General features: G+C 35.0%; 2 protein-coding genes across 4 annotated transcripts in view; one reads left to right on the top strand and one right to left on the bottom strand.

The window, feature by feature from the left end:
- The window catches only part of LOC130052251 (heat shock 70 kDa protein 12A-like), a 58,925-nt gene that overhangs the window by 18,276 nt on the left and 14,543 nt on the right, over window positions 1-26,106 (top strand). The window contains exons 1-3 of one of the 3 annotated variants that reach the window (XM_056156683.1): window positions 5,005-5,364; window positions 5,462-5,897; window positions 21,062-21,280. In XM_056156683.1, the coding sequence (XP_056012658.1) occupies window positions 5,595-5,897; window positions 21,062-21,280 (522 nt within the window). In that variant the 5' untranslated portion in view covers window positions 5,005-5,364; window positions 5,462-5,594. Of the gene's footprint in view, window positions 1-5,004; window positions 5,365-5,461; window positions 5,898-21,061; window positions 21,281-26,106 lie in introns of those variants that run through there. The other 2 variants (XM_056156685.1, XM_056156686.1) reach the window with 2 other exon arrangements.
- LOC125681360 (uncharacterized) lies at window positions 7,215-13,848 on the bottom strand. The gene is made up of 2 exons (XM_048921410.2): window positions 13,688-13,848; window positions 7,215-13,031 (listed from the first exon to the last, which is right to left on the bottom strand). Exon 2 carries the CDS (start codon window positions 12,172-12,174, stop codon window positions 10,942-10,944), a length of 1,233 nt encoding a protein of 410 aa, XP_048777367.2. The 5' UTR covers window positions 12,175-13,031; window positions 13,688-13,848; the 3' UTR covers window positions 7,215-10,941.

Below are 26,106 nucleotides of genomic sequence, written 5' to 3'. Positions count from 1 at the left end.
CCCTATCACTCTTCGTATATCTATCCTACCAATAGTTTGTTCAAGTTCATACGAAGCCGCCACGTTTCCCACCGCATTTCAGTTGGCAATTTTTGCATTGTTGCGGGTTGTTGCTAGTCATGCCGCTCCTACACTATTGGAAAATCACGTATCGATAGGCGATGTACATATTTCGTTGTTTATAACTGGCGCAAAACATCAATGCAATAGGGGTTCTATGTTGCACATTTCACTCAACTCACGTTCAAGCACATGCACAATTTTTTATCCATTAGACCAATCACGTGGCCCATTTTACTGCCACCTTAATGCCAAACCGCTCACAAAATATCAACTTGCATCATTATTGCACAGGCCTATTGAATTCATCGGTCTAGATCCCCAACACGAAATTGAGGCTAGAGGCAGATGGAAATACGAATCATTTAATGCCTATATCAGAGCCTAAAAATTCAAATTTTAAGTATACCTGCAATATTGTGCGTCCTAATTCAATACTACTGTCTGGATTATTGCCTCTTCCATTATTCATTATCCTGCCCGCCGTATATGGATTTACTACAGCACATCTTTTTAGTGTGGTAAGAGTGGTATGGTGTGGAAGGAGGTGGAGCCTATTGTTGCACAAAGGGGCAAGCCTGATGTTATATTAATTAATTGGGGAGGGGGCCCGTATTGGTACAACGCCATTGGCTAGATTGCAAAAATTTCTGAAATTAACTATTGCCAGGATGCCTATTTACAAACTTCTTCCACAAACTCGGTTCATATCATCCCAGATCCTTCCCAGGCGTTACTATACACATACGTTCTCAATATTGCAACAGACAACGCACGTACGAGTATTATCAAATCTTTAGCTCCATTCGTAACATCACACAATGCCGAATACATAAAATACCTAGGTCTTCAACAATGCTCTTCCAAATTTCACAGACACAGTATGCATTGTCTGATATTGCTCAGGTTATGTTTTTAAACAGTATCTGGGATGGATTGCTCAGCATTGTCCAAAGAAACGCTAGAATATTTCCTTAACCTAACTGCTATTTGGTAACCAGTCTCCCTGTCATGGCTCGAGCAAAATTTTGCCCGCTTGTGGCGGATGTCTTCATGTATGTTAACATTTCTTAAACGCGCCGAATTTTGCCAAGCCTGCCACAGATTTTGTTTCAGTCCAGGTCCGTGGCCAATAATTGGGCTTATTGACATTGAATGATTGATTGATATATTGATTGATTGACACATTGGTGGATTGAAATATTGATTGATTGAAAATATTGATTGATTGACACATTGGTGGATTGAAATATTGATTGATTGATTGATTGAAAATATTGAATGAATTATTGATTGATATATTGATTGATTGACACATTGGTGGATTGAAATATTGATTGATTGATTGAAAATATTGAATGAATTATTGATTGATTGACACATTGGTGGATTGAAATATTGATTGATTGATTGATTGAAAATATTGATTGATTGATTGATTGAAAATATTGAGTGAATTATTGATTGATTGACTCAAACATGCATGGACTATTGATGCTACAACATTACTATCCAAAAGTCGTTGTAGATCATGCATTTCATTACAGAGTGTATATGATATACATACTGATGGTTTGTATTGATATGAACATTGTCGTTGAATTGGAAATATGTTTTTATTAAGTAAAGCCATGACAAAGACTGCCAATACGTGTTATCGTTCTGTTCTATTGAAATAATTGAGATATTGATAAAAGAACCGGAATGAGATGAAAATATTAAATCCGCATTCAGGTAAGGACTGGTATTTATTATCAATATTTATAAAATATTGATATATCACTTCGTTACAAACTCACATTTAATCTAATAGTAATGTTAATGTATTTCATAGAAGTTTAAAAATGTAATGTAATTCATATATAATATCGTGTTCCAAGGATCAGTAAGATTAGTATTACATGGGGGTTGTTAGCCGTAAGTTACATGTAAAGTATCATCTATAATTAAATTACATGTTGTCCAGTTCTTGCTACATGGAGATCACCCATTTAAAGAGCCATAATCTTTTAAGACTTATTATTTGATATAATTTTGCTAAATCTTTATTTTAGAAATATGTATGAACCCTTTGCAGTAAATCTGTGTAAACAATTTTGCAATGGAAAAATTGTGCCATCGTATTAGAAAACTGTAATGATGAGTTGTTGGTTTATGAGCAGTTTACGTTCAATAAAATAACTTGAAAATCAACAAGCACTTTGCTCATATATTTTATTTTATTTTCAATATTAGTGGGGCCAAACTTCGACACTCAATCCAATAACGTTATATAATTTGACCATTCAATTTCAATGCTCATAATTTATATTTATTGTGAATTATAATACTTTATATATCAGTTATAAATAACTTTGCTTACTATTAAAGCGTGCACTTCAAAACATTTACCTAGCTATTCGGGTTCAAACTGTCACCTTGTTCCGGTTTTATTTTTAGACTAGACGATGTCCCATAAAACGAAGGACATGTTGAGTATTTAGTAAATCCTTTTGTTATGATATCAAACATTATCTAAGCAAAATCAACAGCAAAATAAAACACATTAAAAACTTCATTTTAATTATTAACAAGGCGAGAAAAAATCCCCGGAAACCCAGGTAGCACAACAACGTTATTAAAACGTTGTAAAAACATTGTGAAAATGTTATGAAAACATTTTCTAAAACGTTGTTATAACGTGATTTGTATGGTTTTTTAAACGTTGGCATAACATATTTTGAAAACATTGTACTGCAATGTTTTGTAAACATTCCTAAGAAACGTTTTCATAACATTTAGAAGAAACGTTTTGAGAACATTTCTAAGAAACCATTTGAGAACATTTAGAAGAAACGTTTTAAGAACATTTATAGAAACCATTTGAAAACATTTATAAGAAACGTTTTAAGAACATTTATAGAAACCATTTGAGAGCATTTAAAATTCAATTTTACAAGATAATTCAATTTTACAAGATACATTCTTCCAACAATTTTGATAAATGTTTTCAAACCCTTTCACCAATGTTTTTATATACTGTGAATATGTTTAAAAACCTGAACCGTAATAAAATAAAATAAACAAAAGTCTTCTTTGCAAATAAAATTTGTATTTTTGGAAAAATCAGTCCATATAATATTAATTATTCCGAATCTGATGGAAATTCATCTATTTGTATCGACTTCTTTCCCCCTTTTTTCTGAAAAAGAAAGATTTGAACATGAAACATAAATTTACAAAATTATTACTCATTTATGCGGACAACTGCATGTACTATGTGTATTCACACAGCTGATGAAGACAAGAAACAAGTGCTATGCTACAGAGTTGTATAAACAGACCAGCATAAGGTTTAACAATGTTTTACTGTATTTTTCTGATGACAAACTTCATATATACCTTAGCATAATTTAGTTCCTCAATTAAGGAAGGTATGGGGCGAATCTGAGGACGTCTAAAACTTCTCGTTTGATTGTCGCAAACGAAACAGTTTTCTTTGATGCTTTTCGTGCAGCAGCTATAAAAATGTGAAATGGAATTCATTGTAAAAATTATATATTAAATCAATGCATGTGTTTAAAACAGTTGAATTACAACATCAATCAAAATGACATGTACTACATATACTGAAATGAAATCATGAGGACAAAAGTGATGTACTTATATGTTTTAGTTTATTATCATTTTTTATTTAATATACCAAATTTGTATTGTTTAAACTTACAAAGAATGATTTTGTACAGGGGTGTTCCAATAAAGGCTATTTTCCCTTTCTGTCTAGTGCCACTAAACTGGCTCATGCAGTTGTTAGTCATTACAGATCTCATCACAGCTCTGCTAATCTCTCCTTCCACCCTGCAGAGAGGCCATGGCATTTATCTAAAACGAATGTCATGTTTTAATTATAGTACAATATGAATGTATAGTACATGTATATGGATTTTACGGATGAAAAGACGAATTATTAAATTAATCATACTTAAATCAGTACCCTTTATAGATATACACATAAGCAATTTAATTCCTTATACCAGTTTCTTCTTTGCACTCTCATCTAAGGAGAAATTAATATTAACTACAAAATTATACTCACTTTAACCGACTGTTCACCAGCTCGCAGACTCTGTGTAACAAGAATGGCTTGGGTTTTCCAAAACTTTGACCTACACAGCATATCAAATCGCGAGAAAATTGCATAACTATAGGATCGGCTGTATGAGTCTTGGCCATAGTATCCCGCTGTGTCATTCCATTATAACTCTCCGTAAACACATTGAAAGGGGGAATTTAATTCCCAGAGCAGAGCATGCATGCCCACAAGCAAATGAAATGAATTCCATTGTTTAAAATATTGTTAAGTTAAAAATAGACCTTTACTCTTTTTTTGTATCAAAGATGTTTTAAAACTGATGTACGTAAGATGACTTTCGGTAATTTAGAAGCATGAAATCATTGTCCTTAACTTACAAAATGATTATCATAATTCAATATACTGCAGTTGAGTCTTGTTAAACATTTTTTTTTTAAAGTGTTATATCAATTAAATAAATCAAATTAAGTTGAAGTACGAATAGTTTTTTAAAGTTATATGTATTTCTGTAACGTTTTAAATATGTTTTATCAACATTGTAAGGCAATGTTATATTTGTGTTGGCTGGCAACATTTTAATATTATGTAATTTAAAAAAAAAAATCATTTTCAAAAGAATATATTTAAAACACTACTTTGATTTGGGTCACTTTTTGAAAAACATAGTATATTAAGTATGTTTTTAAAATCATTATTAAAACGTTTTGAAAACGTATTTTCAAATGTTTAAAAGAAAGATGATCCTAACATTTTCAATAATGTTTTTATAATGTTTTTAAAACGACGACAAAATGATTTTAAAACATTGGTCAAAAACGTTTGCTTATAGCGTTTTTACAACTGAAAAAAAAAATGTTATTATAACATTATAAACATGTTTTGTTAGTAATGTTTTCCGATAACATCCTTACAACAGGAGTACAATGTTATGAAAACGTTTTGTGCTACCTGGGAATGTGTTTTCTATATTAAATCTTCTGGACTACTTTTACACCCTGAAGAATAAATAAAAGTCATTTGAATGCAAGCACTTTCACTTATATACGTACCATAGGACCGATTTGCATTTAGTCGCTTCTTTACTAAGGACCTATTCTAACCCGGATCCTTACCGCCCCGGACTACGTTCACACCCACCCGGACATTACACCCACCCGGACATTACACCGACCCTAACCACACTGGCACCTATCGGCTTCCGTACGATTGTGACTATTGGCCTGTGAATGACGGTATGAGCTATGTTTAATGTTATTATGCATATGTGTGCTGTGTTTTTGCAAGATTATACCGTTCTGATAAACTTTGTAATTTTAAATTTTTGTTTAGGTAGGTTTTTTGGTGATGGAATATTGGGATTGGATTCAGTGAGGGCTATTGAATTCTCATGGGCGTATTTTAGTACACACAAAGCGAAAGTAGACAATTGTTTTTTGATAATGATCCGATTCAACAAATAAAGATGGATTCAAAGGTTTCCAGCAAATGTAGCAAGTTTATAGTCGCTGCCATTAACTTTGGAAACACATATTCCGGATACGCATTCTCTTTAAAACATCACTGGGGTAAAGTGCTGACCAATGCATGGCAAGGAGGGTCACTCCTTTCTCACAAGGCCCCTACATGCCTGCTTCTGAAGAAGGACTTCTCGATATCTTCGTTTGGATACGATGCTGAAGACAAATATTCAGATCTTACATCAGAAAACAAACACAAGGACTATTATTTTTTTCAGCGGTTTAAAATGATTCTTCATGAAGATGTCGTAAGTATAATATAATTTAGTTTAAGCCAAATTTGTAAATATTTTTATAAAGAGAAACTCAGAAAGCTGTAATCGTACCTTGTCTCTTTACATAAGGCTCAAGACTGTAGTACTTTTATTGGTATGCTAGTTTTTTATGTAGGAATATTTTGATAATGTAGCAGTCAGCCGGGTTCGATCGCCGGTGGCCAGTTAGCTCAGTTGGTAGAGCACCTCACTAGAGATTCAGGGGGCCCGGGTTCAAATCCCGGTCTGGTCCGTTGCATTTTCTCCCTTCCTGTTACAATATTTACATCCAAAGTTTCCTCAACTATAGTCTATAGTAAAAAATGACATATTTACTGATCAGCCCAATACTCTACCAGTGTAGAGCATCAGAGCAATTACAAAAGATCTGATAATATGATTTAGGTTGAAGTTATCTTATTTTGAATCTGATCTGCACAACATTTATGCAGCAGGCAGATTTATTTGATATACAGTGGATTGTGTGGTCCCCTTCTTTCTCCATTTAGTTTTTTGTTTTCCTAGGTCATCCCTGTAGTTTTACTTATATATTATCCTTTTCCTCCCTCTATTAGAGACTGGTCAATATTTATAAACATGAGACAACAACTTTTGTTTAAACATAGATATCAATATGCAGTTTTCAAGTTGCCCAATAGTTCTTTCCCTTTATGGAACTCTTGCCCACAGTGAGATGCATAGCATACTTTCGTCCACACGCGGTGGGCACTATAGGGTTATTGTACTGATATTGGTGAATATTGGCACGAATTGGTTGTGAAAATGCATGAGCTTGTGAGCTTATATTGACAGCCGAGTGACAATATTCACCAATTATAAGTTCAATATTAACCCTTTTATTATATATAGCTAAAGTATTTAGTTGTTAAATTATATCCCTTTTCACTCAAAATACTCCAAAATAGACAAGAATTCATCATCTAAGGTAAAAGTGTGCAATATCAGAATGCATTTCTTAACTGTTCAATATTCGTCTGCAATTTTAATTGGCTTGTTTACGTCGTTACGTTAAGGTGAAGTGCTCATACTCGGAATGTTTCGGGCGTACACAATTTACGCAATGCAAAGTTAGCATTCAATAAATTCTCAGGATATTGAATGCTAACATTCTCTAGACTTAACGCAGATTTTATAATAGACTATTCATTAGCTATATAATAAAAATGCTTATCGCTGTCTTCATATATTGCCTAAAGGATGATTGTCAGACATCATGAAACCACCCAAACTGCTGGGACACTGTCACGGATAACCGTGCTAGAATGTGAAAATGATAAAGTCACAGAAAACAATTTACATATTTATTTGGTATACAAATATTTAAGTTTCTGGTTTCCGGTTTTATGGCGTTGAGCGTAAAGTTCCTCAAAGTGTTTCTGGCTTAAACACGGATCCACTACACTGATGACTGCTGTCATACGTGGATATCACACATGTCGATGCTCCCCAGTGTTTGGTTTCGATACTGTGGTTACTTGGTACTCGTGTACTTGGTACACACTACAAGGTAGCACCTACGACAATAAAGTCATACTATATAAACGTACACATACACACAGGTTTTCAGGTTGAAACCTTACTTTACATTATCCATGGATATATATACCATACACTGTTATACATATAAGTTACTTCATATTATAACAAGATACACTAAAACTCTAGCAATTCTATGCATATGAGTTACACAATGTTTCTTACAGCGAAACAATTATGGCCAGTACTACACGCCGTAACTTTACAAACAGGACTATATAGTGAACACGTTTTTGAAAAAGGAAACTGGTATTGAAACAAGCACAAAACACAAACTTTAAGTATGAATAAAGATACTTGGAAGCTTTAGGACCTTTAAACAAAGAAAATACTCTATAAAAGTCGTTACATAAAACTCACCTCAGAACAAGCCGAACACGGGCAACATTTACAACAATGCCAAAGTGTCTACAATTAAGTTATTCTATAGTTGATGGCAACATTCTGGTTGAAGTGTGCTCTATCAATGCGTCCTTCTCGCTGGACAGCTCAGTTCCTACTGAGAGCACGGACTGGCGGTTTTTATGCTCCAATAGATTGAGGTTTAATAAAGGGGTATTTACAATTTAAAAGAGGTCCCAAGCAGGATAAAGCCACGTTTGATTTGACAAAACAAAACTGAATTAAAATGAACATGCAAATAGATTTTAATGTGACAAATACCCTCCCATTTTGAGAAGTACGCAGTACTTTTACAACACATTAAAATCGTTAAAAGCTCTTCAGAAGAAGTGCACACAGTAAATGTACAAACGTATTTACAACCGACTGAGGTAATCGGCACCGATATTGTCCTTGCCTTTTATAGCTTGGATTCGAAATCGGTAAGGCTGTAAGCTAAGTGCCCAGCGCATTAACCTTGGGTTGGCAACCTTGGACTTATTCAGGTATACGAGTGGACTGTGATCAGTTTCTAACACAAAGTCCTGACCGTACAAATATTTCTGAAATGTATGGATTGCCCATACAATTGCTAAGCACTCTTTCTCAATTGTCGCATACGCACACTCACTCTCTTTCAGTTTCCTGCTTGCATATGCAACAGGAAGTGTCCTGTCCTCTTCAAATTGAAAAAGAACAGCACCTAGACCTCTGTCTGATGCATCTGTTTGAAGAATAAAAACTTCATTGAGATTGGGCAATTTCAAAATAGGTGAGCATGTGAGAGATTACTTCAGACTTTGATAAGCTCATTCGTGGCAATTTTCCCAAAACAAGCTTAGTTGGACATCCTTTTCTCGTAAGGTCTGTAAGCGGTAATGCTATGTGGGCAATGTTTGGTACGAACTTGCGGTAAAAACCGACAAGACCTAAAAACGACCGCAACTGCTTTTTGGTACTAGGCCTCGGGGCATTCTTAATGACTAAGACTTTATCAGAGTCCGGTTTCAACTGCTCATTACCAACTATATGGCCCAAACAATTCAAACTTGAATACGCAAATGAACATTTGCTTGGTTTGGCAGTCAAACCAGCGTCTCGGAGAACTTTTAAATGTTGCTCAAAAGTCATCGTATACACTAGGATATCGTCGATAAAATTATCTGTTTGTTCCACACCAGAAAGAACCCTGCGCATAAGACGAGAGAATGTGGCAGGTGCCGTAACCAGCCCAAATGGCATGACCCGGAATTGAAACAATTCCTTTCCCGTCTTAAATGCTGTTTTTGGTTTGGAGGATTCCGTTAACTTAACTTGCCAATAACCTTTGGATAAATCAATTTTTGAAAAGAACTTGTGCCCAGAGAGTTTAGAAAACATTTCGTCCGAGTCTGGCATTGGTTTGGAATCGAATATGGTCTGGCTGTTAAGTAGTCGGTAGCCAACACAAAAACGATTTGTACCGTCTTTCTTTGGCACTATGACAACTGGTGAGCAAAATGGAGATTCGGAAGGTTCAATGATATTCATTTTAAGCATTTCACTTACCTCTTTATTGATGCTGTCCTCCATCTTGTACGGGATTTGTCTGTTCCTTACCTGAACTGGTTTTTCATTAACCATCCTTATGTCGTGATCCAAGACATCTATGAGCCCTGGATGACTTTGGAGTACGTCCTCAAATTTCTGTAAAACACATGTTAGCTGTTCTTTCTGTTCTGCGGATAAATGAGGATTAATATCTACTTTCTCTCTACTGATTTGTGGGTACTCAACTAGCTGTCCTTCCTGAGTTTCATCTTCCGCACAGTCAACAATCGTTGCTCCAACTAAACAGAAAACACTAGTGATTGGATGAAATTGGTGAAATTTCAGCGTTGGATCGCTCCATATATTTCTTCAGCAAATTAATGTGGAAAGTTTTCATCTTTCCTTGCATATTAAGTTGATAGTCAACTCTATTCACCTTCTTTGTGACATCAAATGGTCCCTTCCACTGCAACAATAATTTGTTGTTATCTGTTGGTAATAATACTAACGCTTTGTCACCTACCTTTATAGGCTTCGAATCCTTGCCTTACTGTCATGATATTTCTTATATCGTGTCGCTGACTTTTCCAGATTCTCCTTTGCAAGCTGTGCCATTGTTTCGAGTCTGTCTTTGAGATCTAAAGTATACTGATATGTTGTTTTTACGTTCGGATCTGTAATCTCTTTGGTCTACAACTCTTTGAGAATCGAAATAGGGCCTCTAACAACTCTACCGTATACAAGTTCAAATGGTGAATAACCAAGACTCTCCTGTGGTACCTCTCTATATGCAAACAACACTGCACTTAAGTACTTATCCCAGTCTTTAGGTTTTTCTGAGCAGAGGCGCTTTAAAATCATTTTCAACGTACTGTTAAAGCGTTCGACTAGCCCGTTACAACTGGGATGGTAGGGTGTTGTTGTCTATTGTATAAGAGATACGAGTCGACTTACCTCGGTCATCAGGGAGGATGTGAATTGGGAGCCCATATCTGTTAACATCTTCCTCGGTACACCAATGCGTGAAAATATGTCCATCAAGGCTTCCGCTACTCTTTCCGTCTCTATGCTGGGTAGAGCTATTGCCTCTGGATACCTTGTTGCATAGTCAACCAAAATTAAAATATATCTGTTACCTCTGTCCGTTATTGGATACAATGGTCCCACCAAGTCCACGGCAACTCGTTGAAATGGTTCATCTATGAGTGGCATCCGTTCAAGAGGAACCTTATTCACTTTGCCTTTCTGCAACGTTCGCTGGCATATATCACAAGATTGACAGTAGCGTCTGACATCGCTCTGCACACCTGGCCAAAGGAATTCAGATGCTACTTTTGTCACTGTACGCTGAATTCCTAAGTGACCTGCCAACAAGGAGTCGTGTGCTATTCTCATGACATCCTCACGGAACTTCTGTGGTACAACTAACTGTGAAGTTACTTTACCATCACTCATGGAAAAGTCTCGAAACAATAGACCATGTTTCTTGTGCCAAATTACTTTTCAATTCTTTTTCACATGAACTGTGTTTTGTACAGCATACTCACGTAATCGCAATAACGTAGGATCCTCATCCTGTGCCAACTTCATAGCTTGTGGATCTACTGTATCCGAAATACTTTTGGGAACTTTCAGAGCAGGCCGCCCGGTAAGGTTTGTCTTTGTTTTTCTTTTGCTGCCTTGTTTCTACAGCACTTACCTGCCAATTAGGATCTATCTTATCTGGAGGTCTTGCGTCGGGTACATTACCAACAATAAGATCATAAACTGGGTTCTCCATGCACCGTACTTCATGTAATCCCTTAAGGTAGGGAGTGTCAATGCACACCTCTGCTACAGGAACTGTGATAGTTGAGCCATCAGCTAGTATACATGTTTGTTCCATCCCAGCTATGAAACTCTTTTCTGACACTGTACCTTTTCTGACAACAATACCATTGCAGCCAGTATCTCTTAATACAGTCACTGGTGTTCCATCCACATAGCCTGCAGATATTGGCATGGTAGAATTTACAGTTTTGTGACATGCTGACGTCAGAGTAGTAGACGGTATACTTACCTTTGAATCTACCACAGAATCCTTTGGAATTGTACTTACAAAACATGTTGGTTGTACTTCATCTGAACTGTGTTTAGCTACACTATTCACCACATATTTTGATCTACATTCAGAAGCAATATGGCCTACTTTCTGACATTTGTAACATTTCCGTTCATTTTTGGGAACAAACCTGACTTTTTTGTCTTTAGATTCCGTTTTATCCGACTTTGAATTCGCTTCGGGTTTCTTTAGAATACATTTACTCTTACCGGTAGCCTGCACTACGCTGATATCTCTCGCATCTTTGTACTGATCAGCTAGTTCAGCCACATTGTTAAGACTCTTTGGAATGCGTTCTTTTAAAAACAATTTTAAGTCCTGGCTACAAACATGAATAAACTGATCTCGTAACATTAGATTGTATAAACCATGGTACGTTTTTGGCGCTTTTGCCATTTCTATCCAACGATCGAAATAACTACTAAGTCGAGCCGCAAATTGAGAAAATGTTTCGTAAGTGTCAGGTCTACATGATCTAAACTTTTTCTTGAAACCATCGTCAGTCAATTCGAATCGTCGAAGTAAAGCGGTCTTAAGTACATTGTAATCGAGAGTGTCTTCTTTGGGCATAAGAGCATAAACGTCTAGCACTTTCCCCTTTAAAAGAGCACTTAAATTCAAAGCCCATTCTGATTCCTGGACCCTCATGAAAATATTTTGCTGAAAATTTGCTGAAAGATATCTGAAACAAATCTGAAACATTGCTTACTGAAATTTTTCTTGCTGAATCAATGCTGAACATGTTTCAGCATATATGCTGAAACACCTTGAGCATTGCTGAAACATTTCTTACTTACTGAAACATTGCTTACTGAAATGTTTCTTGCTGAATCAATGCTGAACATGTTTCAGTACATATGCTGAAACACCTTGAGCATTGCTGAAACATTTGTTAATTACTGAAACATTCAGACAAGTTGCTGAGACAGTCTGAAACATCAATTAAAATTGCTGAGTTCCATCTGAAACATTCAAATTGCTGAAACTGTCTGAAACTCTGCAATATTGCGACAACTTATCATTCTGAGAAAAGACAAATTCCTTGGAGATAAATTATTTAAATTATAATCATAATATATGACATGACAATGAAATCAACCCATAATGGACATTATATAATACAAAACAAATTAACTATGCCCATGTTTGTGTCTGTGTATACACTTTAACACTTCATCAAAAATATATTAGTCTCGATCATGATCATCACAGGCATCTATACTGTAGCAATTCTGTTGAAACAGTTTTTGGTACTTTTTGGAGTTGATCATTATTTAAGTCCATTTACTAAACAAGATATAGTTCCAATCATGGTCATCACAGGCAGATCTATTAGATAAATCTGCAACTATTCTGTTGCAACATATTTTGGCACTCTACAGTGGGTTAATTCACAGATTTTCTGTTGTTGAACATGTTGAATGGAAGTTTCCTTAAAAAATAAAACTCAGCACAAGCCACTCCCTCCAGAATGTTCAGTTCCGACTCCTTCCTCTTCCCAATTTATAAAGAGTCAGCCTGCTTATTATCTACTAAGAAGTTCTCCTAAGAATGACTTACTGAAAAAATACAATAACAATATATGAATATATTAATTAGAGGCTCCATAACAATACAATCACACAGTCCTACATTTCAAGCAAATTCTTGAGTATCTATTGCTGTATTACTCATGCTGTATATTTGATTTATAATCGTAATTCAGTTCTAATGACGTAATATTTCAATGTATGAATTCAAGAGCATTTTGTGTCATAGATATACTTAAACTGCTTTACCATAGTATATTTTTGCAATTGGAATCAAATACAAAACTGCATTAAGCATTTTCTGAATTTTTCAACCTACGAGACGTTGTGAAAGTATGGAAGAATGGCACTAGCAAGAGATTGTGAAATTGTGTTGAGAAAATTCGGGTCGTCGTAACTTTGTCGTTTTACAATTACAACGTGTGTAATCCCTACTTGTTATAACTGTGGGCAGTGAAATTCATTTGTGCATTTAGCTTGAAATCTTTACACACTGTTACATAAGAAAACATGGGTGTCCTAGGCCTAACAAAAATCGTAAGTGTAAAAAAATAAATTTAAAAAAATCGGCAACTTTCATTAGTCAGTCACCTCTACTTCAAAATTGAAACCAAGTGCCATTTATTTATATGACTGTCATTTCCAATCATAATTTAAGCCTATACTATTTTGGTTTTGAAACTTACATGTTAAGTAAGGCAGAATCTTCTCACTGCACTGCCCCTCCGGCCTCCATCTTCTGTGTTTTCTTCCGATGTTGACGGAAGTTGTCAATCAATTACAAAGTATTAAAAAAAATCGATAAAAAAATTTATAGGAGAAATATTGGAATATATCCTTTATTTTAAGAGCTATAATACTTTTGACATTTTTTTTTTTTAAAAATATTTGTAAACTGGTTCCCCGCTGATTGATGCTACCTACATACGAAATAGGCGAGGTCGATAAGGGTACCAGTTTAATATTCATCGCAGACGGAAGTATTGCACGCGGGAAAAAATTCGTTTGATCAACAGCCATGTCTTGAAATCATAACGCCATCGTTGTATGAGTGGGTGAAGATAAATTTAATGCGATTCCACTCTCCTGTATAAAGGATCCAAGAAAAGATTTTAGTAAATACCTTGAGGGAGAATGCATAAGCATGAAAACCTCCAGATCTTGGTTTCCCTGGCCTGAATCTTCGACGCCATTTTGTTAGCAGTTCGAGGTATGAATTTTTGTGTTAATGTTAACCTAATAGTCCTATTAAGTGCCTGTACTATGTAAAAATCAGAACTTTCGATCACATAAATTTGAATCATTCCATGTTGAATTAATTAAGATCATGAATTTATATGAACTTCGATCATTATTTATAAGATTAAACACATTGTTAAATTTACAATGTACATGTATGCTAGTATAATTTCAGATGGATTCAAGCAAATTAAGAAGTGGATTATCCTAAAAATTCGTTGGATACAGACAAGGCCCATAGATCTATATGACAATCAGAATGATTACCTCATAGTGGACTATAAGGCCTACAACAGCTAGCTATTTCTAATCAGAGAGGTGGGAAGACCCGGTAGGATGTAATACCAAGTAAACAGTAAATGGAAATTTAAATTATAAAAAAGGTAGTGCCTGAAAAAGACAATTTAAGACTTTGATATTTTGAATGAAAAATAAAAATTTAAATATATTTGTCTCGATTATTTTTTAAAGTATATTGCAGGATGAAAAGCTAGCATATCCTTGCTGAATAAGTGCTGTAACATTGCTGAATAGGTGGGGTATTATTGCTGAAACGGCACTGAATAATTGCTGAAACGGCACTGAATATTTGCTGAAACAGCACTGAATAATTGCTGAAACAGTACTTAATATTTGCTGAAACAGCACCGAATAATTGCTGAAACAGTGCTGAATAATTGCTGAAACAGTACTTAATATTTGCTGAAACAGTGCTGAATAATTTCTGAAACAGTGCTGAATAATTGCTGAAACGGCACTGAATAATTGCTGAATATTTCTGAAACCTTGCTTACTTACAGTTTGAAAACTGTATGAAACATTGCTGAAATTTTGGCTGAAACATCACTCGCAATTGGCTGAAACACCAAGTCTGAAACATGCCTGGAATGTTCCAATTACAGGCATGTTTCAGACTTTTGTTTCAGACTTGATTCAGATAGACAATTCTGGAATGTTTCAGGAAAATTTCAGAAATGTTTCAGGAAAATTTCAGACTAAAATTTTCATGAACCCAGTTCTGTGCCTCGGCGTACCTATTGAATCTAAGAAGATAGCTATCCATCTCGTCTTTGCTATCATCAAAAGCGGGAAGTTTTGGTGCTTTAGGCTTAGCATGACCTTGACCAGTGTCTAACCCTCTAACCCCACTCGAGATATCTAAAGTCTGCCATTCAAAGTCTGATGTAGCTCTCAATTTCATGCCAAAGCTTCTCTTGCTCTAATTCTAGCATGACTTTTTCTTTCACTTCCTCAGCACTCAATCTTTGTTTCTCTAACTCTCTCTCTGCATTTCGTTCTTCTCTCTGAATAGCTTGCTGCTCTTTAATGAAATTTTGCAAGTCAACACCCGCAAGACCTAAGGATTCGCCATACTCTCGCAATTGATTCAGAACATCCATGATGCTGTAATAGAACCTTGTACCTCTCAAAATTAGATATACTATTCTTAATTTTGACGCAACCTCATTTCACATTGTCTACAAAGGATAATTGCACACTTGTGGTTTTTGCTGCAAATCTCGCCCATGACCAAACTTACTACTGAGATGTATTTCTGCTAACACTGTCGCTTATTCTGAGGTCCAAAACCACCATGTACCGGATGAAGCTACAACATTCAAGAAAAGAAACAATGAAAATATGAAAACAGCAAACAAAATGCAAAAAAAAAAAAAAAAAAAAAAAAAAAAAATTGCAAAAAGTAAACTTTGAACATCAAAGAAAAGTAAGAGACTTTTAATACATTTTTTTTTTTAAAAGTAGGTTATTACAATAGATTCAATTATCACATTCTTCTTCAAATCCCACTTCTGACACCACTTTGTCACGGATAACCATGCTAGAATGTGAAAATGATAAAGTCACAGAAAACAATTTTAGATTTAGTATTTAATGGTAATAAAGTAGCTCAAACAAAATTTGGTAATCACCATCATTTATTGATAAAAGTATCACTTATGCAGAAGAGGAAATAAAAGATATATATCATAATTTCATATTTAATTTAATGGCCTAATTGAAACAAATATTATTCTTGGTATGGTCAGTTTAATGTATACCAATTATGGTTGATATGAACAAAATTTATGCTTTTATAACTTTTATCCTTATTTGCGTAGCTACATGTAGTCTATAATACATGTAATTATACATCTTGTAGCCATGCAAGCGTTTAAGGTAGCTCCATCCTCATGTGACTTATCAATATTAATGGTTAAAAGTGGAAAAACTTTATTAATTTTCACTCAATATAGTTTAATTCAATTGATAACCAAAGAAAATGTATATGTTGCCACCTTTTTAAAGATGTCAGACATACAAAAACAGAAGTATATATCAACATCAGAAAATCACACATTTTCGTTAAACAGAATAATAAAAATAGATAAAAACTTGTTCAAATGATAAAATTTAAATATCAACAGTTTTAAAAAAACTGCTAATTCATAAATATGTATAGATTAATCATGGATATTAGGGAAACCAATGTATAATAGACATCCAGTTGAGGAAATTCCAACACAGGAGTTATTGCCCTTGACAACATTTTTAAAATCATAAATAATTGATTATCTATGGAAAATATAAACTTTTTCAGTATTAATAGTTTACCAGATTTTTTATTATATCCAGTGAATAATATTCCTCAGAAAGATATATTTCTATCATGCACAAAGTTTAATTTATCAAGATTTTTGCAAAAACCTATGACGTCACATGAGGATCGATCAACCTTAACATGAAATGATATTTTAACCAGAGTACTGTTTTCAAGCCCTTTCAAGTTTTTAAATCTATCCAACTTTTTCAAAAATAAGGAAGGTGATCGCTCAATATATTCAAACAACCTGAAATTTGCACTATTGTTTATGTAGCACTCATTAGTTCTTAGTCACTTTCTGTCTAATGTTAGATGGCCTGTAGTAAGTGTTTACAGTTTTTATTTAACATTTTAGCGGTATTTTTATATTGGCTATGAATGAACATACAGTCAAACTTCACCTGAAGAAAAATGGGTCAAAAACCTATATGTATAGTGGTATATATTATGCACCCCTTCTAAAAAAAAAAAGTGTGCATTATATTTGGCAGAATACGGTAACTCATTTTGGAAATAGTAAAAACAAAAGTTTAGGGTCGGGGGTAAAAATTAGGGACGGTCGGGTAACCGGAACCACACATAGTTTTTTATTTGGCCTGAACTTGATCAGTTTAAACTACAGAGCCAATAGGTATCTTACATTTGTAAATTGCTGTTTGGCAGTTTAGAAACATCAAGATTTTGATTCTTGGTAATTAATTTTTTCTTCAATGTTATCATTGGTTTCTTCTGTAAATTGTATAGTATTGAAAATATTGAATTGTGGCACAAGTATTGCAATATGCATCATATCGTAAAGGGGGTGCATGGTTTCAGCCCTAACATTTCGTAACTCTTAGGACTAGTGATACTGTTAACTAATATTCAGGCGATCGATAAGGCCTGTGGGCCTCTTGTTATAGTTGAAATTCTGGATATGAGTTCTCCTGAGTATGAGTTTCTCTGGGTACAAGTTCTTTATAAGTCCAACTTTCAGTTTTGTATTCGAGGAGCATTTGTGGAAAATTGAAATACAAGAATGTGACATGAACTTTTTAAAGGATGTTATGTTGCAAAATGAAATTCAGAATTCAGAATGGAAATCTTAATCTCATACAATCAGAATCAGAAATGATGAAAGAATGTTTTGACCTGCAAACTAATATCAAGGTCAAGTGACTCCAGTAACTTTGACCTCTTACTTTGAACACAAAACTGATAAACTTTAGAACCAGGTCTGATGGTGACCTTGGATCTTAAGAAAAGATGATGGGACCTACAAACTAGTATCTAGCAAAGGTGACTTCAGTGACCTTCACCTTTGATCATAAAAATGAGAACTGGGACTGATAGAGACATGAGATCTTCAGAGCTGATGAGAGGATGTTGGGACCTACAAACTAGGATCAAGGTCAAGTGATGCCAGTTTTACTAAAGTAAAGAAAGGCATATTTTGAAAATTTTCAAAATAAAGGCCTTTGTGATCTTGATTTTAAATAGAATTAAATTGGCATGGATTTTGTGCAAGGAAGATATTAATGTGGGGGGAATAGTAGTACTCAGAAAAAGGCCTCTTAATTTTGAATTAATGGAATCTTCAGAAATGGTAAAAGGATGTTGTGGTCAGCAAGGTATTAAGGTCAAGTGACTACAGTGACCTTGACCATTTACCTCAAACATTTAAAGTGATATAACTTTAAATTAGAACCAGGTCTACTATATATATATACTAAATCGACAAAGGTACGTATTAACTCTGCAAATTTAATACATACATTATTGTTTTTGGCTTTCTTAAATCAATATGCTTCCTAGGAAAGAGTTATTTATATCCATTGGGCTGATCCACATTACGCTTAATTATTCTCAAGGAGTACAAAGTAATTAATGATGATAATCATTTAAAAAATCACTTCATACCTTATTATGCACTGTGCATAAATGCATTTGTAAATAGGTTTGTAGATTTAGTTCTGACTTTTTTAGCTCACCTGAACCGAAGGTTCAAGTGAGCTATTCTGATCACATTTTGTCCGGCGTCCGTCTGTCTGTCTGTCCATCTGTCCGTCCATCTGTCCGTCTGTCAACTTTTCACATTTTCGACTTCTTCTCCAGAACCACTGGGCCAATTTCAACCTAACTTGGCCAAAAGCATCCTTGGGTGAAGGGCTTTCAAGTTTGTTCAAATGAAGGGCCATGTCCCCTTCAAAGGGGAGATAATCACAAAAATGCAAAAATAGGGTGGGGTCATTTAAAAATCTTCTTCTCAAGAACCACTGGGCCAGAAGAGCTGAAATTTACCTGAAAGCTTCCTGACATATTGCAGATTCAAGTTTGTTCAAATCATGGTCCCCGGTGGTAGGATGGGGCCACAAGGGGGAATCAAAGTTTTACATACAAATATATAGGGAAAAACTTTAAAAATCTTCTTCTCAAGAACCACTAAGCCAGAAAAGCTGAGATTTACATGAAAGCTTATTGACATAATGCAGATTCAAGTTTATTCAAATCATGGGCCCCTGGGGTTGGATGGGGCCACAATAGGGGATCAAAGTTTTACATACAAATATATAGGAAAAATCTTTAAAAATCTTCTTCTCAAGAACCACTAAGCCAGAAAAGCTGATTTTTACACGAAAACTTTCTGACATAGTGCAGATTCAAGTCTGTTCAAATCATGGCCCCCGGGGATAAGATGGGGCCCCAAGGGGTGGATCAAAGTTTTACACACAAATATATAGGGAAAAACTTTAAAAATCTTCTTCTCAAGAACCACTAAGCCAGACAAGCTGAGATTTACATGAAAGCTTCCTGGCATAATGCAGATTCAAGTTTATTCAAATCATGGGCCCCGGGGGTTGGATGGGGCTACAATAGGGGATCAAAGTTTTACATACAAATATATAGGAAAAATCTTTAAAAATCTTCTTCTCAAGAACCACTGAGTCAGAAAAGCTGATTTTTACATGAAAACTTCCTGACATATTGCAGATTCAAGTTTGTTCAAATCATGGCCGCCGGGGATAGGATGGGGCCCCAAGGGGGGATCAAAGTTTTGCACACAAATATATAGGGAAAAACTTTAAAAATCTTCTCAAGAACCACTAAGCCAGAAAAGCTGAGATTTACATGAAAGCTTCCTGACATAATGCAGATTCAAGTTTGTTCAAATCATGGGCCCCTGGGGTTGGATGGGGCCACAATAGGGGATCAAAGTTTTACATACAAATATATAGGAAAAATCTTTTAAAATCTTCTTCTCAAGAACCACTAAGCCAGAAAAGCTGATTTTTACATGAAAACTTTCTGACATAGTGCAGATTCAAGTTTGTTCAAATCATGGCCTCCGGGGATAAGATGGGGCCCTAAGGGGGGGATCAAAGTTTTACACACAAATATATAGGGAAAAACTTTAAAAATCTTCTTCTCAAGAACCACTAAGCCAGAAAAGCTGATTTTTACATGAAAACTTTCTGACATAGTGCAGATTCAAGTTTGTTCAAATCATGGCCCCCGGGGATAAGATGGGGCCCCAAGGGGTGGATCAAAGTTTTACACACAAATATATAGGGAAAAACTTTAAAAATCTTCTTCTCAAGAACCACTAAGCCAGAAAAGCTGATTTTTACATGAAAACTTTCTGACATAGTGCAGATTCAAGTTTGTTCAAATCATGGCCCCCGGGGATAAGATGGGACCACAAGGGGGATCAAAGTTTTACATACAAATACATAGTTAAAATCTTTTTCTCAATAACCACTGAGTCAGAAAAGCTGATATTTACAAGAAAACTTTCTGACATAGTGCAGATTCAAGTTTGTTCAAATCATGGTCCCGGGGGGTAGGATGGGGCCACAAGTGGGGGGGGGGGTCAAAGTTTTACATACAAATATAGAAAAAAGCTTTAAAAGAACCATTGGGCCAAAGAAGTTGACATTTACATGAAAGCTCTCTGACATAGTGTAGATTCAAGTTTGCAAAGGGTAGTTTGGGCCATAATAGGGACCAAGGTTTTACATGCAAATATATATGGAAAGTCTTCAGATATGGGCCAAGGTGACTCAGGTGAGCGATGTGGCCCATGGGCCTCTTGTTTGTTTATATCATTTACTACCTTTAGCCTAACATTTTTGTTTATTCTGAGAAAGGAACAGTTCAACCAGAAAAACTAACAATCTAATCGTCCATGTCATTATGGTTCATTTTAGTGCTTTGTGTATTTTTTTTCTCTTTGATATAGTCTGTAAAACGGCACATTCAATGCCAGGACATTAATGGCGAAACTATAGAGGCTGGTATTGTCTTTATGCACTGCATCAAGTACCTGAAAAATCACCTTTATGAACAAATAAAGAAAAGTTTTTTGAACACCAAGGACGATGACATTCAGTATGTGTTGACTGTGCCAGCCATATGGGGAGACAAAGCGAAAATGTTCATGAGGGAAGCTGCAATTAAGGTTTGTTTCTTCCAGTCATATGTACAATGTATATAGTATCAAAATTGTTTATTGATGCTGATGTAAGAGACATTTCATTAGTTTAGGTCTTTGGGGATGATTTTCTCAATTTCACAGACCTAAGCATTTGATGAGGTGAGAAATTTTTAGCTCACCTTTTGTCTGTCTTCTGTTTGTCCGTCTAGCTGTCCATAAACTTTTCACATTCTGATCTTCTCCAGAACCACTGGGCCAATTTCAATCAAACTAAATCAGAGGGGATGCAAGATGTTTCTTCATAGAAAGGGACTTGCCCCCTTCAACCACTGAGCCAGAAAAGTTCAAATTTACATGAAAGCTTCCTGATATACATCATATAAAATCTTCTTCTCAAGGAACACTACCAGAAAAGTTTATACGTACATGAAAGCTTCTGGACATAGTGCAGAATAGGATTGTTAAAATCATCGGGGGTAGGATGGGACTACAATAGGGGATCAAAGTTTTAAAAACATACAAATATATTGGGAAAATCTTCTCAAGAACCACTCAGCCAGGAAAGTTCAAATTTACATGGCAGCTGTCTGAAAAAGTGCAGATTCAAGTTTGTTAAAATCATGGCCTCCAGACATAGTGTGGGGCTACAAGTCAATAGGGAATGATCAAAGTTTTACATGGTAATATATAGGAGAAATCTTTAAAAATCTTCTTCTGAAGATCCGCTAGGCCACAAAAGCTTCCTGATACATGTATAGTGCAAACTCAAGTTTGGAAAAATCATGGCCCCCAAGGTTAGGTTTGGGCCACAATAAGGGATCAAAGTTTTACTTCCATACGAGTATATAGGGAAAATCTTTTGAAAATCTTCTCTTTAGAAATCACAGGGCCAAAAAAGTGGAAATTTACATGAAAGCTTCCTGACATAGAGTAAATCCAAGTTTGTGCAATTCATAGTCGCTGGGGCAGGGTTGGGCCACAATAAGAGATCACAAAGTGTTAATTATTGTAATAGAGTGAAATTTTACATGTTTTTAATACTTTATTTCACATTAGGTGGAATAATAACATGAACTCCAGTGTTGTGGGTTGTATCTTTATTGTGGCGATGTAACTAAAAATTATTGTTGCATGACCATTTCTACAATTAACCTTACCTCCCATGAGGTGCAAAGGTCGGTGCAAATATAAAGTAATATCCTCCTACTTTATAGTATGTGTTGCTGTTCTGCTCAAATAGAATAAATCTTCATCCAGTAAATCGATGAACTAGTAAGGAACAAACTACTATAGCAAACTTTACCAACAACCCTTCTGTGCCACTTAAGCATGAAAACAAGAATACCTGTCCTCAAAAGAAATTTCCCTCCTGAAAACCATGTGACCAGACTAGAGTGATCTATAAATAGTAACAATTATCCTAAAGAAAAATCTGTTCTGCATGGTAAGCAGTAAAATTTAATAAGTAATGAAATAACAAGACAAACACAAGTCATGGTTATAATAATGATTTCAATTAGATAAAACTTTATTCTCATATCAAATTTCAAAACTCTGTAAAGAAATTGAATTAAAGCAATTTATTTTCAATAAATGAAATCCCTGAAATAAAGTATTAAAAACATGTAAAATTTCACTCTATTACATTATAAGCTGATATATGGGAAAAATCTTTAAAGATATCTCTTGAACTTTTTAAACTAAGGCTTATTTATATTTCATATGGCAAGACAGTTAATTAATTTCATATCATGACTTTTAACTCAGAGTTTGACTTTCTGTTAAGAAAACAAAACCTATATTGAATATATCCAGAGTTATTTTAGGTGGGGCTAACATTTTTAATACATTGATTCTTTATGGTAAAACCTTCTTTTGTGAAGTTTGACCGTTGGACCTTGGCCTGGGAATTGGATCTACTCTTTAAAAAATCTTACTTATTCAATATCTCCTGAACTATTTAAGATAGATCTTTCATATTTTATATGCCAATACCTTTTATTATACCCCTCGAACGAAGTTCTGGGGGTTATATAGGAATCACTCTGTCCATCTGTCTGTCTGTGCAGATTCGAGTCCGGGCCATAACTTCTTTGTTCTTTGACTTAGGCATACCATATTTGGCACACAGGTGGATCACCATGAGACGATGTGTCGAGTACCTTCATAACCTCTATATGACCTTGACCTTAAGGTCAAAATTAAAGGTTTTTTTACGATGGATTCCTGTCCGGGCCATAACTTCTTTGTTCTTTGACATAGGCATACCATATTTGACACATGAGTGTATCACCATGAGACGATGTGTCATGTACCTTCATGACCTCCATATGACCTTGACCTCAAGGTCCAAATTAAAGGTTTTTACAATGGATTCGTGTCAGGGCCATGACTTCTTTGACATAGGCATACCATATTTGACACATGCGTATATCACCATGAGACAATGTGTCGGGTACCTTCATGACCTCTATATGACCTTGAACTTTGACCTCAAGGTCAAAATTGATTATAGGGTTTTGACATAGTCATACCATAAGACTTAGACATGAGTGTATCACCTTGAGACTATGTGTCATGTACATCATGACATTTTTATGACCTTGACCTTTGATCTCAAGGTCAAAATTATAGATTTATGCCATGGATTTGTGTTCGGACTATATCTTCCATTTTCTTCTACAAAGGCACACCGTATTTTTACGCTCAGGAAAGAGGTAATTTATACTTATTAACAACACTCTTTGGGAGACTGGGGTAAGCGGGGGGGGGGGGGGGGGGGTATTCTTAGTGAGCATTGCTCACAGTACCTCTTGTTTCATACTATAGCCTTTGCCCTTGTTACCTTGAAATTTGACGTACTTTTAAGAAATTGTAACCTATCGAATATTTTCAGAAATATTCAAGGTAGGGCTTTCATATTTTGTATATAGATTCTTTATGACAAGATGACTTTGTGTTTCAATCATATTTGATCTTGTGACCTTAACCTACTTTCTTTGAAAAACCTGACCTAATCAATATCTCCTGAACTATCTAAAAAAAATCTTTTATATTTGTATATAGATTTTTATGGCAAGACCTTAATTTACTTCAGTGTATGACCTTTTGACCCTGACCTGGAAGTTTGACCTACTTTTAATAAAAATCTGATCTATTTAATATCTCCTCAGCTATTTAGAAGCTTTCAAATTTTGTATATATATAGATTTCTTATGGCAAGGTTTTTAGGTCACCTGAGTAAACTCAGGTGACCTATTGCAATTGGTTGTCGTCCGTCGTCATGCGTCATCCGTTAACAATTGAACATTTTTAACTTCTTAATAAATACCATTCCATTTCTTTTCAAATTTGGTATGAAACATTTTTGGAACAAGGGGAATATAATTTGTAAATTTCAGGATTCCTGCACCCCTGGGACCTTAGGGACGGGTCAAAAACTGCCCCTAATTGACCAATTTTTAAATCTTCTTCTCTAGAACCGTACACGTGTAAGAAAAACTAAATGCATAGTAATGTAGAGCAAGAAGGCCTCTACCAAAATTGTAAATTTCATGATCCCCGGGGTAGGGGTTCTGACCCCAGAGGGTGGGGCCAAACTTGGTATATAGTGTTTATGTGTAAAACACTTAAATAACATCTTCTTTAGTGTTATTGATACTAAACTGAAACTAAATGGATAGAGCAGGTAGTCTTTAGCCAAAATTGTAAAGAAAAAGGTACAACTGTATACATAAAAAGGCCCAAAAATTTTCTCTCTATAAAATGTGTCTGGGATTAACCTAAATCACCGTTTTAAGAAAGTAAAATATATGCCAGGTATACTATGTCAACAAAATCAGAATGATATTCCTAAATGGATAGCATTATGACAGCATGAATTATTATGAGACATTTCCCGCCTTTTTCTCAAAATAAGCCTGAAAACTGTCAAATGTCATTCAGATTATTGCTCAGGAAAAGATGTGCGCATTTGTCGAGCAGAATGAAAATGATATATACATGTATTGTGTATTATTTTAAGATGAAAAACATGCTTGAATATGAATTTGCTCGACGCATGCGCTGTATGTTTTCTGAAAGGAAAACCACCTGAATTTATGGATATTTTCATTGAAAATGGCATTTTTGCAATTTTATGCCAACTTCAAGCTCTTGTCATTTGACACAAATCATTTTGCTGATCAAACTGAGCGCATTTTGGGTTTGCTAATTTATTCCTTATTTGAATGCCAGGGTTTGAGCTGCAAGTGAAATCATCGATATTTTGGGCCATATGACTTTAGAAACTGTACCTACTTCTTTTATGATCCCCAGAGTAGGTATATTGTATTTATATGTGTAAGTTTGCTGATATTGTATAAAATCTAAATGCATGCTTAGTAATAGCAGAAAAGGATGTACAAAAATGGTGAATTTCACAACCCAGGGTTATGACTTTAGGATTGGTCTAAATAGTCATATCTTTTGATGTTTTAATGTTAATACACCTATTATTTAAAGCCTTTCGTCAGTGTACGCACTTTTGAGGGCAGTTGAAGTTTTAAGAACACATCTTGTTTTATACTGTTGCTGAACATTAGAATTGAGGTTATAGATATTCAGAACAGGAATTTTTTTTTCATATTTTCACAAGAGTGTGGGCCTCTTGTTTGTATCATAATATGATCTATGAGCTTGTGACCTAGCTTGGTTTTATCTAGAACAGTAAGATCATGTTGGTGTTGAGGATTTCTGTGCTATGTGAATTCATTTTCAGTTATATTGTGATCCTTTGGGGTTAGGTTGGGGCCACAATAGGGGTCAACATTTTTCATGAAAATAAAGATTGATAAAAAATCTTTTCAAAA

This window comes from Ostrea edulis, chromosome 2, assembly GCF_947568905.1.
Source record: "Ostrea edulis chromosome 2, xbOstEdul1.1, whole genome shotgun sequence".
Lineage (NCBI taxonomy): Eukaryota > Metazoa > Mollusca > Bivalvia > Ostreida > Ostreidae > Ostrea > Ostrea edulis.
Note: the sequence above shows the minus strand (reverse complement) of the source record. Positions and strands in the feature narration are given on the sequence as shown.